At 42.6% G+C, this 24,394-nt stretch overlaps 2 protein-coding genes across 7 annotated transcripts in view; one reads left to right on the top strand and one right to left on the bottom strand.

Annotated features, from left to right (window-relative positions):
- Positions 1–1,151, bottom strand: part of TMCC2 (transmembrane and coiled-coil domain family 2) — a 36,915-nt gene extending 35,764 nt beyond the window's left edge. Inside the window, exon 1 of the mRNA XM_022593652.2 lies at positions 453–1,151. Within this exon, the coding sequence (XP_022449360.1) occupies positions 453–659 (207 nt within the window). The 5' untranslated portion in view covers positions 660–1,151. The remainder of the gene's footprint in view (positions 1–452) is intronic.
- Positions 1,152–17,249: 16,098 nt separating this feature from the next.
- Positions 17,250–24,394, top strand: part of DSTYK (dual serine/threonine and tyrosine protein kinase) — a 56,118-nt gene continuing 48,973 nt past the window's right edge. For 3 of the 6 annotated variants that reach the window (XM_089908346.1, XM_022593659.3, XM_022593658.3), the window contains exon 1: positions 17,250–17,663. In XM_089908346.1, coding sequence (XP_089764472.1) covers positions 17,399–17,663 — 265 coding nt within the window. In that variant the 5' untranslated portion in view covers positions 17,250–17,398. The remainder of the gene's footprint in view (positions 17,664–24,394) is intronic. The other 3 variants (XM_089908348.1, XM_089908347.1, XM_022593660.2) reach the window with 2 other exon arrangements.

The raw sequence follows: 24,394 nt of genomic DNA, 5'->3' as shown, positions 1-24,394 counted from the left end.
TGAGCTTCACTCCAGGAAGGTCCCCAAAGGAGGAAACTAATTCAGCAAAAGAAACTAACGGTCTTTTGCTTGGGCTCCCACGCTGTCATTGTCTTCCCCTGCCATTTTACAGGAGGGAAAGTGATGTCAACTTTTTAGTTAGCATCTTGGATTTCTCCAGCCCTTTGTCTGCGAATAGCACTTCACACACATTATTCAAACAATCTCGGATGCCTAAGTCACTAGAATGTCTGCTGAATAATGAGGAACAAACACAGAGGCCCGAAATAAGCTGAAAGAAAGAGGCACAAATCGTACCTGACGTCCAGCACAGGGTCTGGCCCAACATCTGCTCATTCTCTCTGACCTTTGTCTGGCTTCCCCATCACTTTTATCCTGTTAAAAGCACTTCTGCGTGGGGCGGGGAAAGCTAAGTCGCCGGTTGGACTCGTAAGGGGAGGGTCTGCGCTCACCTTTAAATCGGGAGGCTTGCTTCGGGGACCCGGGTTGGGCGCCGCGGCAGCGCCCGCATCCGAAGTTGGCCCGCCAGCAGAGTTAGCACCCGTGGCCTCCCCAGGCCGGAGGTCCGCGCCCGGCAGGTGGCAAGCTGCATCTTCCAGCCCAGCTCCATCCTCCTCACCCTGTTGTTGCTGCAGCTCGTCCGATTTGCACCTCTTCATGGTGTATGTGGGTCGGCAAGGGGAATCTGTCCTTCCAGCGCGCCTTCTTGGGGGAGACCGCACCCCCTCTTACACTCAGAAACGAGGCTCGGGGTCTAAATTATTAACGAGGAGGGGAGTCGGCGGATCACAATTTCTTGAATTAAAAAAATAAACCTTTTTAAAGGAGGGTGAGAGAGGGGAGAGGAGGGGAGCCTTGGTTACAGCTTGGAATAGTTCATTACGACCTGGGGAGCGGAGACAGATCACAGTCGAGGCTGGGCAACAGGAGTCCTTGGGCAGTCATTGGAGCGGGAGGAGATAGCCCCCAGCCCCCAAACTTTCTGCTTCAGGGCAAGGGCCGGGCGGAGGGGAGCTGGGCGGCACAGCGCATCCCTCCCGGAGGGCCGGGCTGCTGGGCGCGGCAGGCATGGCGCGGCCGGCCGGGCAGGTCCTCGTCGGCAGCCCTCGGCGCCGACTGCGGCCCCCAGCCCTGCCGCGAGCCCCCGCCCCACACTGGCCGGCAGCGCAGCCCGCAGTTCGCCGCGCCCCGCCCCTCCCCCGCGCGCGCGCGCTAGACCTACTCCCCGCCCTCCGCGCCGCCTGCTGCAAAGCCTCGACCGCCGCCAGAGCCAGCGGCAAGCGCGCAACCTACCCCGCCCAGTGCCTCGGCCCGGGAGGGGGAAGGCGAGGCAAGGAGGGAGTGACAACGGCAACGGGCCAATGGGAAGCCCGGAGGGCTGAGGGGGGCGTCGCGCGGCCACGTTTTTAGGGTTGGTTGCATCGTGCAATCCCCCAGGAGAGGTCTGGAGGGCAAGGCTGCTGTGTTTTAGCATTGCAGAGAGCGGGCTGCGGACTAGAGACTAGGGGCGGCTGGCCAATGGAACGCGGTTTTAGCAGATGCGTGAGGATCTGCTAAAACTCACTCAGATGCGTGAGTCTTCCAGGAAGGACTCTGTCGGGGTTCCCCCCACCCACTCATTTTATTTGGCGGGGAGGAGACGAATAGGGATGCTTATCATCGCTGCTTTTTTGCTCTAACTTTGCACATTATAACATCTCTTCAGTGAGGAAGACGCGGATCCCCTCTGACACTTGACCTGAAACACCTACCAATGCCTACATTCAGAGCTGCGAATGCAAGCAGAAGAAAGCGGGTGTTCTGCCCCATCGCCCCTTCCCTTCCCCCCACTTTAAGTAAACTATCTTATGAGTCTCAGCTTTATGCTCAGAAATGAGAATGTATTTCATTTTTGAACACAATAATGTATGTGAGAGTTTTTTGCAAACTGTGAAGCAGCTTTTAAATAAGAAGGGGTATTTATGGCAGGAGGTTGAGACATGGAAGTGAGGAAAGGAATGCAATCTCTTTTTCCCATAAATCTCAGCCAAACTGCGCCGACTAATCTGGAGGCACAAGAGAGCAAATACTGGGGTTACCAAAACATTCAGCCTAGTAATAATAACAACCCCATATGAGTGCCTACCCTGTGCTAACTGTGGATACCATGGTTTTTGTCCACCCAGCAGCCTAGACGAACAGTTCTCAAAGTAAGGTCCTGGGACCAGCAGCATCAGCATCGCATCACCTGGAAACTTGATAGAAATGCAAATTATTGGACACCATCCAGACCTACTGAATCAAAACTAGTGGGCCCCAAAATCTGTTTTAACAAGTCCTCCAGGTAATTCTAATGCAAGCTAACATTTGAGAAGCACTGGCCTAGACTGTAGTGAAGGGGCCACTCAGTCAGTGAGTCACAGTGATCTCTAAAGTGTTTCACAGTTTCCCAGTCTCTTTCACACCCATCATACCATTCTGGCCTCACTTCAGTCCTACTAGTCTGCAAGTCTCCTGACTCTGTTCTGTCTTTTTCCCACTCATTTTAATGTGTGTCCTAGAAGAGCCTAAGTTGTTAAGAATTTACTTCAGTCTAGCAGCTACTTTCTAAACAAGGCAGCTCCATTTCTAGAAAACAGGAATTTAGGATGGGCTGGAAATGTAGAACCACCCCCACCTCCACTACACAGTATCAGGCACAACGTGGAAACACAAGGCCACAAGCCTTTAGCATTTTCAATGGTGAGGGAAAGGCAGAATGTGCCTTTGAAGTCGGTGGCAGGAGTAGATAGAACCAGTGGGGGCAGATGACCTCAGTGCAAGATGTCAGAGTCTACTGTCCCCTGCCTGACTCGCCCCAGTGAAGTGCAGGGGCCCTACAGACCCTGGGTGGCAAATGGTGAGCACATGTGGACACATGTTCATGACCTGACTCTAGGCTGAAGAAAAGTGGAGGCAGTTGGTGTGAAGCTTTAAGGGAGCAGAGACCATAATCATTTTGAATTATGTCTCATTTCCATACTAGGTTGAAGTTGACCTTGAATTTGATGTTTATAATATTTTCATGTACCCATAGCATGATGGACAGATTTCCTGTTTGTGGCCATATTTAGCAGGTCAACAAAAAAGTGGTGGGTTTCATGAAATCAGCCAATACTTTACATTCCATTTTGGAGAGGCAGCATTGTGCAGAGCTTAAGAGCTCAGACTCTGTGGCCAGACTGCTTGGGGACAAATCCTGGCTCTGCTCTCCACTGACCATGTGATTGGAGGCAAGTTGTCTAACCTCTTTAAGCCCCAGTTTCCTCTTTGAGAAGTGGGGATACCAACCTTATAGGGTGTTGGGTAATATACGTAAAGCACTTGGACATTGCCTGGCACAGAGTGAGGTCCATGGTTTTAAACAGAGATGTCATCCAGCTTCAAAAGCTTGAACATTCCACTCCAGTGGTTCTATCCTTGGGAGTTCAAATGTGTCTCACCCATTTCTGACTTTCACTGAGTGTCATATTATAGAAAAAATATGCTACTGCCAAAGAAGTTTGGGTGAGAAGTTGTGTAGAGAGCTGTGTGACCTGCAACCACCAGTTTGAAGCTGATGACAAATTTTCATTAGTCATAGTCGATTCTTGAGTACCTAAAATAAAGAGAACTTGAAAATACTTTGACTGAAATTTTGTTTAAAGGATTAAATCATTCTAGGTTTCTTGGGAAAATATAGGCACATACTATCTTTTGACGTTCAAGATAAGACAAAAATTTACAGGTTTACAATACAAGAGATTATATTCAATATGTAGGAGTAGCATTTTCCATTTTGCTTTGGCACCACTGGTTAATTATAATTAAATAACATGGTGTAGTGGGAAGGACACTGGTCTTGGTGTTAGAAAATACATGTAAGAATTCTGGTTCTGTTACTCCCTGTGTGTTCTTGGGCAACCAAATCACTTAACCTCTCTCATCCTTGGGTTTCTCATCTGTAAACAGGGGCTAATAATATCTATCTTCACATGGTTATTTTAAGGATTAAATTAGACAATGCATGTGAAAACACTTGACACATGGTATGTGCTCAGTAAACCTGAATGAAACAAAAATAATTAACAAACTTGTCCAAGCCCACTGTCTGCCACATGAGAAAGGCGGGATTATCCCACTAAATTTAATGCTTTTTGTGAAAGGAAATGCCAGTTAGGCTAATGGAAGGGGGGCAGTCCTGCTAATATCAAATTTGCTAAACCAATAAGTGTGTAAACAAGGAGGATAAAGATTAGGGTTATGGAATCCTGTTATCCTTGTCGACAGCCACTTCATTTATCTTGAAAAACTGATGCAGCTTTAATTGTAGAAGATAAGGTGCCAAGATCAACAGGTAAGCATAAAGTAGATTTTCTTTTTCTTTTTGTAAGATCAATTAACTGTAAGAAATAAAAGGCTTCTCTTTTTCCAATAGCAAGAGTCTTGTAGATTATCCAAGGATAATTAATTATCCTATTCTGCAAAAATTCTTTAAAAAAATTTAAACATCAAATGGGTTGTCAGAGAGCTATTTTAAGATTTAACATACTAACTAGAGTGCTTTGCTTAGAAGGTAAAAGTACTCTCTTGAGAAACCAGTTATCATAATTTTGATCACTGTATTTTGATACCAACATCATTACAAGTATTCCTTTGTTAATGTAATTTTCTTCCCTTTCTTTTGGAGATTTCCACTTCCACTCAATGCTCTCCCTAAAAGAAACTGGGTTCCGTTGGATTAGGAGGTGTAAACTACGCAAATAATCGTCAGGGAGATTGGCTGGATTGTTGCTGATGTCACAATCCCACCACCTAAGTACAGGCTTTTTATTGGCTATTGTAAGAGGCAGGCAGGACTGGGAAGGCTCTGCATCACTCGTGAGTTGGAGAAAGCTCTTGAGTCTAAACTAAATTTTACCCTGTTTTTTACTTAAAATGTATTCAGAAGCATTTCCCAACATGTTATTATATTTTTCCATGTTATTCCATATGCTGTTACTTAGACATATTTCCATATGTCTTGGTAAACATTGTAAATGATTGTTTACCATCCTATCAAGTGAATGTATCATGGTTTATTTAACCACTATCCACTTTATTCTTAGCTATTTGTTTCAATTTTTTGCCTTCAGGTATAAAACTGTAGTTACTATTTTTATCGAGAAATAATATATATTATTTCCTCCATAGCGTAGACTCTCTGACACCTAACTAGCAACGCTATAAAGGAGTAAACAAACCCAGATTGCCACTTTTGTCAACATCTTTCTAGCAGCTTTCCTAAGACTTGCATGGGAGATCCAAAGTTTGACTCTTTCCTTGGAGCGGTGAATCTCCTATCTGTAATACAAAAAAGGGGAAGTTCCTGCTTCTCATTTCAGGTAGGATGCTTATTCTTCATTCTGGGTGCTGGTTGCTTCTTAGTAACGGGAGAAAAGTCACAAGCATCATGGCCATGAACAGAGGAGGTTTGTGAAGCATAAACTTAAACCCTGATTGTACTGCTCTCTGTGAGAGCCTGGGACTGGTAAAATGGCTGCTTTGTGTCCTTTTCCATCTCCATAGGGAACCCATACAAACCTCTGGGCAGTCTGTGACTTAAAGCTGAAAATGCTAGACCTTAAAAAATCAGAAAAAGAGAAGAGAAGATATCTGCTTTGCTCAGAGAGAATTGGTTCTTTATTATTTTACATCTGAAGATAAATATCTATGGCAGTTCCATCTATTATTCTATGCGGTACTTTTAAGTATAATAATAAGAGCAAGGACAGAGAACTATAGGTGTTTAAAGAGAACCATCCGTGCTAGGCATTTTGCTAGGAACCCTGTGAACTCTCTCTTAATCCCCATGTCAAATCTGCAAGGTAAGGGTTATTCACTCTACAACTGAGCAAACAGGCTCAGAGAGATTATAGCACTTTCATAGGCCTGAGAGCTACACACTGCTCTGTCTGACTCTAAAGCTAAAAGCCTAATAGCCTAATAGTCCTTTCACAACTGTAATTTTGAGCCACTCTTGTGGTAAAGAATTTATCAATGAGTATTAGGCTACAGTTAGATGTATCTCCATTCATTCAAATATATTTATGAAATAAATATCATTTACAAAGGCTTTACAACATGCTTGTGGAAGATAGAGAACAAAAAAAGACATTGGTCCCTGCCTTTGGACTTAAAGTCCAGCTGGGGAAATGAGACACAAATGAAATGTAAAACAACAGCATAAGATTGAAGTGGTAATGTCTGTCAATACTCCAAGGGGGAGATAAGTACCACAGTCCAGACAGAGAGCGATCTCTGTGAGGGATTAAGACGACTCCAAGGAAGAGTGTTATGCACATTCATCCATATCACGAGTGTTAAAAGGATAAAATGTCACTTTAGAATGATTCTGAAGCCTTTAAGTAGGTAAGAACTATATAAATCATCTTGAATATAGAATCACTCAATATTTGAAACTCTTTAATTTTACATCTGCATGTTGTAGAATTTTTATGGCACATTAGTGGTGGGAAAAACTTCTTTTTTCTTTTTTTTTTTTTTTTTGCGGCACGCGGGCCTCTCACTGTTGTGGCCTCTCCCGTTGCGGAGCACAGGCTCCGGACACACAGGCTCAGCAGCCATGGCTCACGGGCCCAGCCGCTCCGCGGCACGTGGGATCTTCGCGGACCGGGGCACGAACCCGTGTCCCCTGCATCGGCAGGCGGACTCTCAACCACTGCGCCACCAGGGAAGCCCCTTTTTTCTTTTTATTCCCTGAGACCATAGAGCAGTGTTTCTCAAAGTATGGTTCATGGACTATCAGCAACATAAATCACCGTGGAATTTAGTTACAAATGCCGATTCCTGGGCCCCACCCCAAACTAATGGAAACAGAATTTCCAGGGGCGGAGCTTGAAAATCTGCACTTGAAACAAGTATCCTAGGTGGTTCTTATGCTCACTAAGTTTGAGAACCACAGATGTAGGGGAAGACTTGGTTGATCACATTTATTGATAGATTTGTGAATTAGTAATAGCTCCTTTTTTATCAAGCACTTACTATATGTTTGGAACACACTCCTACTTAGTCTGTAAAACAAACTTTGTAGTTAAGTATCAATCTCCATTTTACAGTAAAGGAAACTGAGGCTCAAAGAGGATTAAAAATTTGCCCCATGTCACCTGGCTAGAAAGAGCTAGCCAAACCAGTTTTTTTTGACTTCAATGTGTGTACTTTTCCCACAATGCCTACTGCACTGTTACTTTGGGATTGAGTGCTTATTATATGTCATATAATTTCAGTCTAAACCTTTCAATACCCTCCAATGGTACTCTTGCATTGTAAGATAACTAAGATTCAGAGATATTAATATATATCTCAAAATTACCTTCCACCAGTTGGAACAGAGCTTCTTATTCTAGTATGACTTTTCCTCAATTTTACTTCGTCCTGACAGTTCCTAAAACCTTTTTCAGCTCTGACTATTGGGGCTTCCTTTCCTTGTTGTTATTTATCCTGACCCTTTGCACCTAGTTCGGAATAGCAAACTATAAGTTGAAGTCTATGCTTCATTTTTTTTTTTTTTGCGGTACGCGGGCCTCTCACTGCTGTGGTCTCTCCCGTTGCGGAGAACAGGCTCTGGACGCGCAGGCTCAGCGGCCGCGGCTCACGGGCCCAGCCGCTCCGCGGCATGTGGGATCTTCCCGGACCGGGGCACGAACCCGTGTCCCCTGCATCGGCAGGCGGACTCTCAACCACTGCACCACCAGGGAAGCCCATATGCTTCATTTTTAATAGCTACCACACCTCTTCCCGACACAGGAATGGAGAGCTTCAGTCTCTCTGAATCAAGAGGGAAATGTCAGTTGCTTGAAAAACCTTCTGCTGATCTTGTGACTGCAAAGAGAAAAAGACAACTTAATCCAGGAAACCTTTCCTGGGAAGCAGGAATCACACTATCCTATATGAGATCTTATTCTGGAGCATGCATGCTTGTGTTATAAATCATTTTCAGGGAGTCTCATATGGCCTTGGGGCATATCCAAGCAGATAGAGGGACAAAGGGCTGTTTTCATCGGTGAATCTTCCAGGCGTGCCTTAAACCTCTCACAGGGTGCTGGTGAAAGAAGACAGTACTCTCTTTCAAGATACAATGACATAGCACAATTCAGTAATATATAGCTAGAGCCATATAACTGTCTGTACCCTTTCACCCAGTAAAACCCTCCTGGGAATTATCCTGGGAAATAATTCAAAAGAAGAAAACAGGCAACAACACACCAAAAACTGTTTATAACAGTGAAAAACCTGAAGCAACCTAAATGCCCGAGGATAGGGAGTGAACGACTAACAGTGGCATAGCACTGTAATGGAATATCAAGCTGCTGTTAACAGAGAGAAATATGGAGAGTATTTAGAGACACGAAAAGCCTTCTTTAACTAGTATAAAAGGAAAGCATTAGAAGGCAAAATTGTGTTGAGCTGGAATAAGGGCTTTGGGGTTGGATGAACCTGTGTTACTAGCTGGATGAACTTAGGCAAGTCACTTAACCTGAGTCTCAATTTCCTCATCTATAAAATGGGGATAGAAATATATATCTTTCCAGTGTTGTTGTAAGAATTAAAGATGATATAAACGAAATGATAAAATTTTGGATAAAGCCTTGATAAAGATGGGAGGGGAGTGCTAAGGAATAATCATACATTTTAAGCCAAGATATGGAACTATTGAAAATTTTATTTGAAATGAATTATTTTTATGATATTTTAAATTTAATACTATTTTTTTTCCTTTATTCCTCCTCACCCTTAAAAAACGGTCATACTCCCTACACAGGATATGTGTGTCCATGTCATCTGGAAACCTGCTAATGGATCACTAAGCTCTATTTTGAGAAAGTTCTAGATCAGTGCTTCTGAAATCAGCTCCAGGAAAATGACAGGAACCCTAAACACTGACACACAGAAAGGTCACTCAGTTAGGTTCAAGGCCTGCTTTCCAGGCACTTAGAGATTTTTTTTTTTAACATCTCTCTTGGAGTATAATTGCTTTACAATGGTGTGTTAGTTTCTGCTTTATAACAAAGTGAATCAGTTATACATATACATATGTCCCCATATCTCTTCCCTCTTGCATCTCCCTCCCACCCTCCCTATCCCACCCCTCTAGGTGGTCACAAAGCACCGAGCTGATCTCCCTGTGCAATACGGCTGCTTCCCACTAGCTATCTATTTTACATTTGGTAGTGTATATATGTCCATGCCACTCTCTCACTTCGTCCCAGCTTACCCTTCCCCCTCCCCATATCCTGAAGTGTCCATTCTCTAGTAGGTCTGCATCTTTATTCCCATCTTGTCTCTAGGTTGTTCAGAACCTTTTTTTTTTTTTTTAGATTCCATATATATGTTTTAGCATATGGTATTTGTTTTTCTCTTTCTGACTTACTTCACTCTGAATGACAGTCTCTAGGTCCATCCACCTCACTACAAATAACTCAGTTTCATTCCTTTTTATGGCTGAGTAATATTCCATTGTATATATGTGCCACATCTTCTTTACCCATTCATCTGTTGATGGTTGCTTCCATGTCCTAGCTATTGTAAATAGAGCTGCAATGAACATTGTGGTACACGACTCTTTTTGAATTATGGTTTTCTCAGGGTATATGCCCAGTAGTGGGATTGCTGGGTCGTATGGTAGTTTTATTTTTAGTTTTTTAAGGAACCTCCATACTGTTCTCCATAGTGGCTGTATCAATTTACATTCCCACCAACAGTGCAAGAGGGTTCCCTTTTAGCACGTAGAGATTTATGTGAAGCTTGTTGGGTAGTGCTCCCTCTCTCCTCTACAGTTTGGGGATGGGGAATGTTCTCATGACCAGAATGCCTTCCATCCACCTTTGCTTCAGAATCCTAACCCTCATCTGCCTTAAACCTCCACCTTGCAGAGCTTGATTCCTGAGAAAGGGGATAGGCAGGAGGATGATATGAAATATTTTCTTTTGGCTAAAATATATTGAGCATTCTCTTTGTGTCAGGCATTGTGTTTGGCACATGTGGATAGATACATACTAAGCCAGCTGGAAAATGTTTTGGAACTCAGGTTTCAGAATTTTCCAGAAAACCTCTACCAAAATAATATAGACAGGGACTTCCCTGGTGACGCAGTGGTTTAAGAATCTGTCTGCCAATTCAGGGGCCACGGGTTCCATCCCTGGTCCGGGAAGATCCCACATGCAGCGGAGGAACTAAGCCCGTGCGCCACAACTACTGAGCCTGCACTCTAGAGCCCGCAAGCCACAACTACTGAGCCCGTGTACCACAGCTACTGAAGGCCACGCACTTAGAACCTGTGCTCTGCAACAAGAGAAGCCACTGCATTGAGAAGCCCGTGCACCACAGTGAAGAGTAGCCCCGCTCGCTGCAACTAGAGAAAGCCCGCGCACAGTGACAAAGACCCAAAGCAGCCAAAAATAAATAAATAATTTTTAAAAAATGCTTTAAAAAATAAATTAGGGCTTCCCTGGTGGCGCAGTGGTTGACAGTCCACCTGCCGATGCAGGGGACATGGGTTTGTGCCCCGGTCCGAGAAGATCCCACGTGCCGCGGAGCGGCTGGGCCCGTGAGCCATGGCCGCTGAGCCTGCACGTCCGGAGCCTGTGCTCCGCAACGGGAGAGGCCACAACAGTAAGAGGCCCGCGTACTGCAAAAAATAAATAAATAAAAATTTAAAAACAAATTAAAAAAATAAAAAGATAATATAGACAAAGAAAAGGGTGTTGATAGGTTTTCAGCTATCCATCTTTCTCCTTCCAGGATCAGCCCAGAAAGATAAAAACATGTGTTACAAGGTCTTATGCTTGGCAGGTAAAGAAATTAACCAAAAACGAGTTCCACCAAAATGCCAGGCAACATAGTGGAAAAAGGATCAAAAACATTTAGACTTGGAAAAGCATAACCAGTCTTCCAATCTTACTGATGAGAAATGAATTGTGGCAAAGCAATGTTCAGCGCTTCTTCTGGAAAGCTTTGGGTCAGTTACTCTAAAAAATTTCTGGAAACTTTGTTCTTCTACTTTCTTCTTCTACTTTGTTCTTCTACTTGTTCTTTTTCTTGGCAGTAAAACAAAGATTACCTCTGTTTGGGGTTATACTAAATTTCTTTTGATTGTTTTTCCTTCCCATGCTCTGCATCCTAACAGCCAGGGATGCCACTGATGAAATATTCAGCATTGGAATGATACTTGATGTATAATTAAATAGAATACATTTAGCAATTCTGTTTTATAGACCTTTAATCTTCAAGTTAATAAACTTACATGTAGAGAATCTCATAAACAAAACCAAAACGTTCTTGGAAATACATAATTTCCTTGGAAAAATACATAATCCTGAATGTATTTACTACAGGGAGGAAAGAAAACATTTATTAAACACTCTTATGTGCCAGGAGAGTTACTAACTACTTTACACATTATGTCATTTAGTCTTCCCAACCCTGTGAGGTAGGCATTAGCTTCACTATACAGATGAAGTAACTGAGGCTCCAAAAAGTTAAGTGATTTGCCCAGGATCACAAAGTAAGTAGCATCACAGCTCAGACCAGAACTCAGGTCAGATTCTGACTCCCGTGCTTTTTCCTAAATTTTTACAGGATTTCATTTCCAAAGCACTTTCTCTTCCTATGGCTCATTCCATCCTCCCCAAAACACAGTGAGATTAAACACAATCATAGAATTCTCCCTTTTAGCAAGTCACAGAGCCAGGATGAGAACGTAAGCTTGTAGCCACCATCAGCATCTCAGTTATCTCTTATTGAATGCTTTCTATGTTCAAGCCTCTGTGCTAAGCATTTTTATACTTTTTTCCCTGTTTCAATTCTCCTAATAACCTTATGAGGTGGTCATAATTATTATCCCATTTGATGGATGAGAAAACCAAGACTCCGAGGGGCGAATGACTTGCCCAAGACTATACAGTAGCAAGTCAGGACTAGAAATCGGGTTTGTAAAAATGATACCACAATTGATAAAAGCAGTTGTCATTTATTAAACACATCATGTGTCAGATACTGCTTCTTAAAAAGACTTTTTATTTCTAAATACTTTGAGATTTATAATTGGCATTGATTTTTAAAATTATTCATTTATTTAGGCTGCACCGGGTCTGGACTCTTAGTTGCGGCATGCATGCAGGATCTAGTTCCCTGACCAGGGATCGAACCCAGGCCCCCTGCATTGGGAGTGTGGAATCTTACCCACTGGCCCACCAGGCAAGTCCCAGCATTGTTGTTTTAAATGCTCACAATAACCCTATGAAGAAGGCACTATTATTCCCATCTTACAGATGAGGAACTAAGACTTATAGATAATAAGTAATGTCTCCAAGGGCATACCAAAGGGAAGGGGTAGAACTAGGATTTGAACACAGGTCTCTTTGACTTCAGTCCTACTTCCTTAATCCTCAGGCTTTGCTGATTCCTGTTCGGTCTCTGTACACTTTTTCTACCCAAAGTGTGGTCCACAGACAAGCAGCATTGGCATCACCTGAGAGCTTGTCATAAATGTGGAATCCCAAGCCCTACCCCAGACCTACTGAATCAGATGTGTATTTTAACAAGATGCCCACGTGAGTCTTGTGCACATTAAAGTTTGAGAGGCACTGCTCTGCAACACACCAGCAATATACAGAATAAGCCGAGAAGGGAGCAAGATTGTCTAGAATAGGGCTTCTCAAACAAGTTCCCTTGGAAATCAGTTTTGAGCTGGAAAGAGGTATGTTCTGCTGCTCAACTTGGTAATGGTGATCTTTTCCAATTCATAAATAAAATTAAGTTAATGAATTATATTTTCTCATCTTCCATAATTTTTCCTCTCTTCTTTGGAGTTGAATATCACCTGCCTGTTAGTAAGTTTAGACAATGACAATTGAACAGTAGTAAAGAAATACCTATGGAAAGCTCAGAAATGTTGTTTAATTGTTTGTTGTATTTTTTTCTTTAATTTGTGGGTTTTTTAATTCTTGGACTTGTGATTGTGATTTTATGGTGCATAACAGAGAATAGTCATGTTTTCTCATAATAAACTTGTTCCTAACTCACATTACAGAATTCAATGTTAATGTCTTTTGGTGTTCCACAAAAAGCACCTGATTCCCACCTATATGAACATGACTATCAAGTCTTCAGAATCTCTCTAGAAATCATCTAACCTAGAGGAACTTGCCATAGGAAAGTAAAGTTAGAAAGGATAACGTATGTCTCACCTATTCCTCTTCCTTCTAAATACTTTGAGATTTATAATTGGCATTGAGGATCAACATTAATAGATACAGATATAACCTACTGGTTCTTTCCGAATAGAAATATGAGTGGTTTTTAAGCCATGTTCTCCTTTGTGTTTTTCTCAATATTCAAAAATATCTAGAGTGAACATCCAACAAATATCTAATGAACACTTACTAAATGACAGGCACTCTTTTAGGTGCTGGAGACACAGCAATGAACAAGCCAGACAAAAATTTCTCTTCTGGATTGGTGGTTGCCAGAGGCTGAGGTGAGGGTGAGGATGAGGGTCAGGGGCAAAACGGATGAAGGGAGTCAAAATGTACCAACTTACAGTTATAAAATAAATAAGTCCTGGGATGTAACGTACAGCATGGCTACTAGAGTTAATAATATTGTACTGCACATTTGAAGGTTGCCAAGAGAGTAAATCTTAAAAGTTCTCATCACAAGAAAAAAATTTGTTTAACTATGGATGGTGACATATGTTAACTAGGCTCACTGTCGTGATCATTTAGCAATATGTACAAATATCAAATCATTATGTTGTATACCTGAAACTAATGTAATGTATGTTAATTATACCTTAATAAAACCCCAAATCTTGGTTCTGATGTCAATATCTTTGGGCCTTTCCTCTTGGGCTGGTCAGCTTCCTTAAAGAAGACACTGCAAGTTTCCTCCCTGGAGAGTAAACATTTTGTAGCTAGAGATCTAGGAATTCAATGGAGGAGGAGGGTTGGGAATCTTCACATCCGGAATTCATTAGTTCATTTAACCTCCCATTTTATACAGAGACCTCTGATTCAGCCCTCTCTGGAGAATAAATACTTCAGTCTTCTTTTGGAGGAGTGGGGTCAGGGGGACAGTTGAAGAAGGGGAAGGTGACTTGGAGATCTAACCGCTCTTAAACAGCTTTCAAAATCCTTGTTTTAATCCCTGTCCATGGTACAAGATGTGCATGGCAGCCCTGTTGTCCTCTGCACAGTAGCTAGGAGGGGAACTACTGTTACCAATTCCTGAGACTTGAGGGATTCTGCAGTTTACATCAGGTTGGGTCTCAGCTTTTCCCACTTGGGGTTTCGGATTCAGGTTTTTCCAGGCTAGTAACTTCACTTGTCCATTTGCTTCCCAGCTTCTACTTTGTTTTTTTGTTTTTGCTACTGGCTCCTCTCATTATTGGGTGCTTATGCTTTTTAAAAAATTCCATTACTGTCATTTTAGTGGTGTCCTAGGAGGGAACAAAAGTAGTTCTGTGTGTTTAAGTGTTTAACATCATCGCTTGCAGGAAACACTTTCCTACACTAACTTAAGTCCTCTCTTGTAATTCAAACCCTTATTCTCCCACATTTGTCCTTAGAATTAGATATTGGAATAAAACATGTATTTTTACTTGTAGGTGATTGTAATTTAGGAAGAGTTCACCGTCATTCACACCCTTTAAAGTTTTAAACAGCAGGAAAAAATTGATCACTTTCCCCAGCATATCAAAAATGGAGATGAGACATACACATATTAAAAATTATGTATGTAAAAGGTTAGTTACTGCAGCATTGTTCATAATACCAGAAGACTGCACAAAACCTAACGGTCCATCAACAGAGGACCTACTAATTAAAACATCCCAATCCATATGGTAGTATAATATACAGTCAAAAAGGATGAGGCAGATCTTTACGTTCTGCTGTGGAAGAGTCTGTAAGGGCAGAATAGGGTAAGTATAGTATGCTATATTTGTGTTTTAAAAAATATATTTATATAGTGTCTACATCTGCAACAGTAGTTACCTCCTGGGAGGGGAACTAAGTGGCTGGGAGACAGGGAGTAATAGGAAGACTTAGTTTTCCCTTGCATACCTTTTGCACCATTTGAATTTTATACCATAGTCCTATATTACAGTAATTCCCCTACATACGAACCTTCAAGTTGCGAACTTTCAAAGATGCGAATGTGACATTCCATCAATGTCAGGCGTGAGTGAAATTGCAGCTTGCCCTCCGTCTCCTATGGCTGATGATCTTTCAGCTCTACCATCTCCCACCTCCCACCTCCTCTCCCTCCTCCAGTCAATAATTCTTGCCTGTTCACTCGATGCCAGCCCCTGTATGCCAGCTATTGAACTGTACTGCTGTACTTTTCAAGGTACTGTGCTGTAAGATTAAACATGTTTTATTTTTTGTTTGTTTGTTTTTTATGTATTATTTGTGTGAAAAGTATTATAAACCTACTACGGTACAGTACTATATAGCCGATTGTGTTAGTTGGGTACCTAGGCTAACTTTGTTGGACTTGCAAACAAATTGGACTTACGAACGTGCTCTCAGAACGGAACTCGTTGGTATGTAGGGGACTTACTGTACTTACTTTAGAAATAAAGAACTAATGAATAGTTTTTAAAAGGATGAGCCCCATGAACTTTACCTTATAGAATGCTCTCCCTGATTACTTCCACCTAGCCATGTTTCACCCCTTCTTCAAGATGTTAATTCCCAATTCCTTTTATGGACAACTCCAGCTCAACTACTCTCTCATCTGATCTCCTTTGCTAGAAATTACTGTGTGTGGCAAATCATCACACATTGCTTTGTTACACCACTTCTTCTAAAAAGTAGTATTAAACCATCTTGCATTAAACTTTTCATTTTGTATTTTCATTTGTTTCACTGAGCCTTTTAGGGGTTGCCATGGTCTTTGAAGGGGTCTTCAAAGATAAAGAATGACAAATGGAGAATACGTGAGCAAGTAAAAGGGAAGGAGAACACGAGAAGGAATTTGAAGTTCCTCCTTAGGGGCAGACTTCACATGCATTTACCAAGTAGAGATTCATGTGAGCCAGTGACCCCTTTTTATACAATACTAAAAGCCCCTGGATAGGTAAAACCTTCCCATTTTACATGGAATTAACCCAATTATCACAACATCAATTAGCTAAGAGCACTTGCACTCAAGGAATGAGAGGTTGGAAGACTAAAGCAAACATTTTGAAGCAAAACTCACAAAATTTTAGAGGGCATAAAGATCAACTAGCCCAAACCCTTACTTCACAGGTCTCAAGGCAAGGCATTGGAGAAGTTCAGACTCAAACTCAAGTCTCCTCTTAAATTCTGTTGGGGGACTGCACTATCCAGCCTGTGGGAAAAGACATCTGGCCTGGGTAGAAGATGGGGTCTTTCCACAGCAAGAAAGACAGGAGGGCTCTGTGCCTGGAGAAGAGGAGAAAGAAAGCAGGAAGTGAGAAAGAAGTGGTTGTCAAGTTTTGTTTTATTCCTAATTGTGTCCCAGACTCCGTCACAGTCCATGTCACTAGAAGTCTTCCATATTAGCAGAAGCCAAATTAAGATAATCAGAACTGGTTTGGAAGGCTACTAACCTCAACTTCTCCTTACCCAGCTCGGTCTCTCTACTTCAAGAAACCAACTAAACTTCAGCTTACAGCTCTTTAACGACCCTTCTACAACCCCCCTTCCACACCTGGAGAAGGAAAGTCTGAAAAGGAGAATGCAATGCAGACATGAGGGGTTTCCCTATTTCCGGGGTATTTTCAGCCGCTTCCCCAGTATCTACTGTATTGGAAAGTGAGAGTCATTTAGGGTAGCCATGGAGACAGTACTAGCCTCAGTCTTGTTTCCTTACTTTTCTTTGCTATGAAAATCTTTCGCTCTGATTTCAGTAAGGCACCCCTACTTATGCAGGAGTCCGGGTTCTGCAGGTGCTCTCTCTCCTCAGGGACACTTCTGTAGGGAGCAGGAACATGTTTTTAAGTCGGGAAGAGCGTGTGAGCTCTGTGCGAGAACGGGGGAGATGTATACCAAAGGGCGGTCGGTCGCATCCACAGTCTCCAGGTTTTGGAGCTCGGCCCCGGCCCAGACTACAAGTCCCAGGAGACCCCGCAGTGACGGGGTGCTCCGGTGATCGTTCCCTCATTCCTCTGGATAGTGGAGATAAAGGTTCCGTTCGCAGCGCACTGCGGTTTGGTTTGTTTTCAACGGCGGTGACGGAGGTTGGGAACCCGGCCGACTGCAGGCGGGGGCGTCAGGAGGCGGATTCCTCCTGCCCTAAGCACTGGGGGGCGGGAGGAGGGGAGCCGGACCAGAGGGCCGGGCACCAAGCCGCGAAGGCAGAGCAGGCTGAGGCGATGGAGGGCGACGGGGTGCCGTGGGGGAGCGAGCCGGTCTCGGGTCCCGGCCCGGGAGGCGGCGGAATGATCCGCGAGCTGTGCCGGGGCTTTGGCCGCTACCGCCGCTACCTGGGACGGCTGAGGCAGAACCTGCGCGAAACGCAGAAGTTCTTCCGCGACATCAAGGGCTCCCACAACCACAGCTGTCCCTCCTCCCCCACGGAAGGCGGCGGGGCTGAGCGCGGCCCTGCCGGCGATGTCGCCGAGATCGGGCTGCAGGCGGGTAAGGAGGGTAGCCGTGAGGAAGACAGGGCTGGAGAGGCAAACTGAGGGTGGGCCACACCCCTGCCCCTGCAAACAACCCCGGGAAGAGGCGGAAAGTGGAAGAAGGGCCGCGTGGCGGGGCCCCCGGGCCTGAGCTGGCCGGATCCGAGATGCCGTGGGAGGGCATCTCTCGGGGTGGGGGAGGGGAGGGGCTCCAGGGACTCGGCCGCGGGGACCAGAGGGCAAGGGGCGCCCGAAGGCAGGAGTGCCAGGAGCAGGATCCAGGGGACCGGGCTGTGCACGGGCGGGAGCGCGGAGGGCCCCAGTTTGAGAGGGCGGAGGTTAAGCCTCGGAGTGAGGAAAGTTGCTCTGAGTTCGGGGATGAGCAGTTGTGGTCAGAGTCCCAGTTAGGGATGGTGGAATGGAGGGATGGAGGACGGGCGGTAGGCAGGGAGCCCTAGGAGGCCAGGGAACTGTAGTGGATTTTGTGTGTCCGTTGTGTGTGTGTGTGTGTGCGCGCGCGCGCGTCTGTGTGTTTGACTATGTATGTGAAATACGCTTGCATCAATCATTTGGCAACTCTGTGAAAGGAATGTACTGGGGAATGGGGCTGGGGTCGCTAAAGGAAAGGATGTCTGATGGGTGCCAGGGAATTGCCAGAGATGCGGATTGTGTTTAGGGTGAAGAAGTTAGACAGGGAAAGGGTCGTTTTTTGGTCCTGGAACTTGACTTGATTCTCTCTGGGATGTGTTAGAGGCCCTAAAGCATTTAAAATCGTGCAGCGTTTTTGACCTTTCCTAATTTCTTGCTTCCTCTTAAACTGCTGTTGGTGGGGAACTGGAGGGTTTGATAACTACTTGGTCTAATTAGGAAATAACAGGTTGGATGGAAGAAGGGACTGGCATCCCATGCAGACAGATACCTTGGGACAGTATAGCAGTCAGTGGGTTTCATTGAGTGATTCTCTAACTAAAGTGTGTATTAAGATTAATGTTGAAAATATCTCAGGCTCTATCCCACAGATTGATTATGTCTAGTGGGTGGGTCCTAAGAATCTAAACGCAAGCCATGGGTAGGGATTCTGACGCAAGTGGGCCAGCGAGCACACTTTCAGAAACACTAATTTAGATGCTGACAGCAAATTTGAACATGAGGCGTAGAATACAGTGAATTCTTAAACTCTTCAGAGTTTGTGTGTGGGGCCCTGTATTTCCAAAGTTGCATGTTTAATATCCTAAATTTGTCTGAGACTCCAGAAATGGTGATAAAAATAAGATTCTGATTGATGATATTCCACTTAGTTGGCCTGGATGTAAATAAAAAAGCTTTTATTTTACCTCATGGGATAAGTGGGACGACCAGCTTTTCTGAAGTTGTGGTTTTGCCATCTTCTGCCCAGAGATTTGTTATTCTTTTTTTTTTTTTTTTTTTTAGATTTGTTATTCTTAAAATGGACCCATAGAGGGGACTAATTTCTGTGAGGCTATCAAAAACAATTGGTGAGAAGGGCAGATGTTTTCAGGGATGAGCCCCAGAACGTGTACTTTCACCCTCTCCCTCAGCAATGCTTTCCAGCGGCTTTCCCTGCTGCTCACAAGTTTTTCTTATAGCTTATCTTAAAAAGCCCTCTGTTGCTGTAATTTTTTAACAACTATTTTAGAATTACTACTGATAAAAAATCAGTGAGTAGATTCACCTCAGAGAGATGGAGGTTTTCAAGGCACCTTGGCTGGCTGTTGTTTTTATTCTTTAAAAGCCAACTTAAGAAATACAAATGCACCTTTGTATTTTGCCTCATTGGCTTTTCTAGTTGACTGCATCATGAACTAATCTTTTCGTATTTAACTCTCTTCACCCTCTGGAGTCTGTCCATCTGAAATAAAAACCAGGAGAGGGTACAGATGACAGGACTGGGAGCCATTTGATTTTGTTCCATGAAATGCTTCCATTCCTTTAGTGTGGACAGTTTAATTTTTGGAGGTGAAAAGGAACATCAGGAGAAATTAGTGAGGTGGCACTTACTATGTATATTATAGGGATGCCATTTTCCCAGCTGTTTAGGTGATTGTGTTAGAAAGTAGAAACCATTCCTTAAAAGACAACTAGCTCAAAAAAAAAAAAAAAAAAAGACAACTAGCTCTTGTTCTCTCCCTTTACAGACTATCTTTAGAAGGTCAAGTTCATTCAGAGACTGTCTCAACTTTCTTCTGTGAATGTTGGTTTCTGATTAATAGGAACTTGAAATGTTAAGCGAAGGAACACTCAATTCTTAACCTCAATTCTTAAAACCTCTTTTGAAGGTTTTAATTATCGTTTCAGAATGGAAGTGTCTTCTAGGTTGGATGTAGTATGGTATTTGAGCAATTGAAGATCATGGATTAACTGTAAATTTTTATTATTTCACTTTTAACCACAAAAGAGATGGGAACGACCCCCCAAATAATGCTTCCTTCGTAATTTTCACAGTTTTGAATTCACTGAGGGCAGTGTAGTGAGTATATAATGTACATGATGTTTTAGAAGTTAAAAAGTAGGTGGAATCTAAAATGAGAGTAGCTCGGCCTGTACAGGGAAAACTGAATTATAAGTGAAACCGCCTTGATTCAGTTCCTCCTTTTCTTCCCAAAGCATTGGCCTTCTTTTCACTTAACTATAGGGAATGAGAGCCCGTCTATCTGTTGATTTTCCTCTGTCAGAGGGTTCAGAAGTAACGAGATAAAGGCTTTGACCACTTCTGAAGACAGGCAGAGTGGAGTACTACAGAGTAGCAGAGGGAGAAGTATTTTTCTTGTTTTATGATCTAGTAGAGTTCCAAGCTGTTGCAGTGTATCATAAACCTCTCAATTTTAAGAAATTGGAATGACTTAAATGTATTTAGTTGGAATGCTTTAATCTGTGCCACATTCCTTTCTTCCTGGTTCCGCTCCTTACTAACTGAGTGACCTTGGGCAGATCACAACGGTGCTGTGCCATGGTTTTCTCATCTGGAAATGAGGATTATAATCATAGTAGTTGCCTCTAGGGTTGTTGGGAGTTAGTATATGTGTTTAGAACAGTGCCTGGTAAGGTGCTGTGTAAGTATTAGCTATTACTAGTCAATAAACATTTAAGCCCCTAGTAATGGGGTTAAAAAGTAAATACAAACATTGGTCTTGGCCTTGGGTTAGTGGAGATCAGTCTTCCCCTTCTATAGTTTTCTACTAAGAAAGAAAAAAATATATAATTATCATTACAGTGCACCTGTTTGTTTATGTTAGATGAGGGAGGAAAAGGACTATCGAAGATCTGAACCTGGCCCTCTAGAAAGGGGTAATCTAATCTCAGCCATATGCATACGCAACATATAAAGTAGAAAAATTGGAAAAAGCTAAAGGTAGATTATAGGCATTTTATGTGAGTTACAGTTCTTAGGTTTTTATAGCTCTTTGCCATTGGTTTGCTAACAACTTCGTTTCTCCAACATTCTTCACCCTCTTTTGGTTGCCAGAATTAAAAGGGAGAAGAAAAGCACTAGCATACTTATTTATTTAAGAAAAGCCCTAGTGCACATTTTTCTTGGACTTGTTAGACAGAAATTTGTATGGATAATACAGTTTAAGTGGCAGAGTGGCATCTGGGCAAGGGATGGAAAGTTGGGAGAGAGGATTTTCTTTACAGCCTGGTTTCTTATAGTTGCCATCTTCATGGGGCTGAGGGGTGGAGGGAAGTTGGTTGTGGGGTAAAACAGCCAGAGATTGGGATGGGTGTGCTTTCTAGTAATTTGCCATGATCTGTTTAGAAGAGCTGCCTCAGCATTTCAACAGAAGCTTAGCAGAGATGGTGCTATAACTGTGATTCTTATTTGTTACTTGTATTACCTTAGATGAACAAAACCCCATTTCCCCAATTATATCTAAAACTTTCACTTTCTCTCAATTTTCTTCCTCTATGGAAGCACCATATAGTAGTCAAAAGTTTTAACCACCATGTTTTCTCGTGTAACAAGTGGGAAAAAAGAAGTAGTCAAAAGCAAGCACAAGCACTTGAATCAGACCTGAGTTCCTCTTCTAGTTCAGCCTTTTATTAACCGTGGGACTTGGGGCAAGTTACTTAACCTATTGGAGTCTTGGTTTCTTCATATGTAAAATGGGAGTGATACAGAATGCCACATATTATATGAGTGCATCTATTTGAAATGTCCAGAACAGGCAAATTCATAAAGACAGAAAGTAGATTAGTGATTGCCAGGGGATGGGAGGAGAGGAAAATGAGGACTAACTGCTAATGGGTATGGGTTTTCTTCCTGGGGAATAAAAATGTTCTAGAATTAGACAGTGGTCATGGTTGGACAACTTTGTGAATATGCTAGAAACCACTACATTGTGTGGTTTAGAAGTGTGAGTTTTATGATATGTGAATTATATCTAAATAAATAAATAGAATGGGAGTGATAATGTCACCTCACAAAGTTGTGATATTTAGAGATAATATACATTAAAGCACTTAGCACAGGCATATAGTTCTAAACATACGTGACATTTGAATGTGTGTGTGTATGTACTTGGTGAACATTAGATTAGGAGGCTGGAACGGGGGGTCGGGGGAAGAATAAGAGGAGTGATGAGTGGAATGAGGAACAGAACAGTTTTGAGCTGAAGCCAGATTGAGGCCCAGGTCTCTAAGCTCCCAGTCCCGTTCTGCTTCTGTGACTCCTCCCTTGTTCTTTCCTGATCTGGCCATGGGAATAGAAAATGCACCCTGGCAATGGAGAGGTTACGTTACAAGTGAGTCATAACCCAGGCTCCATAGCTTGACATGGAACCATAATCTACTTCAGTGGGAGATTTTTTCTGATTGAGTGAGTATAATGTGACACTACCTACTCAAGCCTTTTATACCAATTTCCAGTCCCTTTCCTTTCCCCTTCCTAATCTTCCTTTGCTAGGATAATCTGTTTCCCATGGCACGGGGCAGCGCACTACTAAAAAGGCTTGGATAATTCTGCCTGCTCTTGAAAGAAAAGACATTATTACCTTTAAGATTATTATCATTTACAATATGTTTAGTTTAGTCTTAAAAGGCATTACTGATTTCAATATGGTTAGTTCTTCAGCCTTGCAAGTAGCATTTAAAGAAAGCATGGATTTAAATAAAAATCCATCTGGTCTTTAGATTTTGTTATGCTCTGTCCACTTTCCAAGCATTAGCATTTATTTCTCCATGCTTCTCTGTCTCACTATGTTAAGTCAACAAAGAATCTTCCTGCAATAAATGCACTTCTCAAAAGCAGTCTTTTGAAACTAAAACCTCAAAAAATATGTTACTGAAGTAAAGGGAAATATGAATTTCACCTTAAACCTATTGCTCAATTCCTATAGGCTCTGGACATACAGGTCATGTTTTTATTTATTTATTCACGTGATAGCTATGGATAGATTCGTCTTATCTCGCTTACTAGATCGTGAACTCCTAAGGGTAAAGAGTGTTTTACTCATCTTTGTATCCCCTGCAGTGCCTACCATAGTGCTTTGTACATAACAGGCAAGTATCTGTTAGATCGTTTACATATCTGGTAGATATTGGAATGATGTTTTTTTCTACTCCAGAAGGGCAATTTTTCCCCCATGAAAGATATGGGATTTTGTATCTTTGCCAAGATTTTCCTCTCTGGGCCCCTAAAACAGAACAATGATAAGCATTTGATAGATGACTAATTAGGCTGGAGCTGCCAGTATCCCAAAGAATGGTTTTCATGTCCCAAAGAATGAGTTGCATGCAATACCGGAGCTTCACCATTATATGGGAAGTAAATATTCATTCACTCAACAAATCTTTATTAATGCCTAACTTTGTACTGGGTACAGGACACACAATGGTGAAACATTGTCCAACTAACTGATATTTTAAATTCTAAGCTGATGTTAGAATTGTTAGAATTCTAACACGTTAGAATGTTGTTAGATGTTAGATGTTAGAATGAAAGAAAGAAGGATTAGTGTTTCATCATGTTCCCTCTAGAGGATTTCCTACACTTTGGTTTCCTGCTTAACCATTAGTCTTTGAGGACAGGAGGATAAGGCATATGAGAAATTCTAAGATTAAATGGCATTGATAAAAACAGTAGTTGAGATGCTTTACTAACTTTCTGACAGTACAGGAAAACTAGCCCCAGTCTGTCTCTGGGATGGAATAACTAGAATTGTCTTGTTTGCATGGTTCAAAAGCAGAATGCATTCATGAAGATTGTTGCTAGAGTATCTTTTATCTTCATCAGAGCTTACTCACAGGGATGCCAATATGAAGCGTGTGAGGAGTGTGGGTGGATGCGGTTTTTTCCCTAACTGTTTTAAGACCTAAGGTGAATTTGCTCTTTACTTTTTGTAGGAAAATAGTTCACCTCTAGGGATAGTGGGTTTTGATTCCTGCGTGGTCCAGGGAATCTGAATGGTGTCATTCATAACAAGAGTATAGAGTCCCTGTGAAAGATGCAGCTTTTCTTTCATGACTCTCAGAGGTCTGACTGGCGTCCCCTGTAGGATTTTCAGTCTAAGTATAGGCCGCCCCATGCTTGAAAATTGATTCCATTCTTTGCCAAATGGGGAGTCTGGTAATCTTGGGGATCCTGGAGCTTGACACTTTAACAGAGGAGAACAGATGTAGCAGTGGTTATGTGCCCCCTTGCTTAAAGCTGTAAACCAGCCTCTCTGAGAAAGTCTCCTTATAGATAGTATTCCTCCAAAGTCCAAACCAAAACTCTCTGAAGGAAAGTTG

Source organism: Delphinapterus leucas, chromosome 1, assembly GCF_059928025.1.
Source record: "Delphinapterus leucas isolate spDelLeu-1000000601 "Yukka" chromosome 1, BTC_Dleu_Yukka2, whole genome shotgun sequence".
Lineage (NCBI taxonomy): Eukaryota > Metazoa > Chordata > Mammalia > Artiodactyla > Monodontidae > Delphinapterus > Delphinapterus leucas.
Note: the sequence above shows the minus strand (reverse complement) of the source record. Positions and strands in the feature narration are given on the sequence as shown.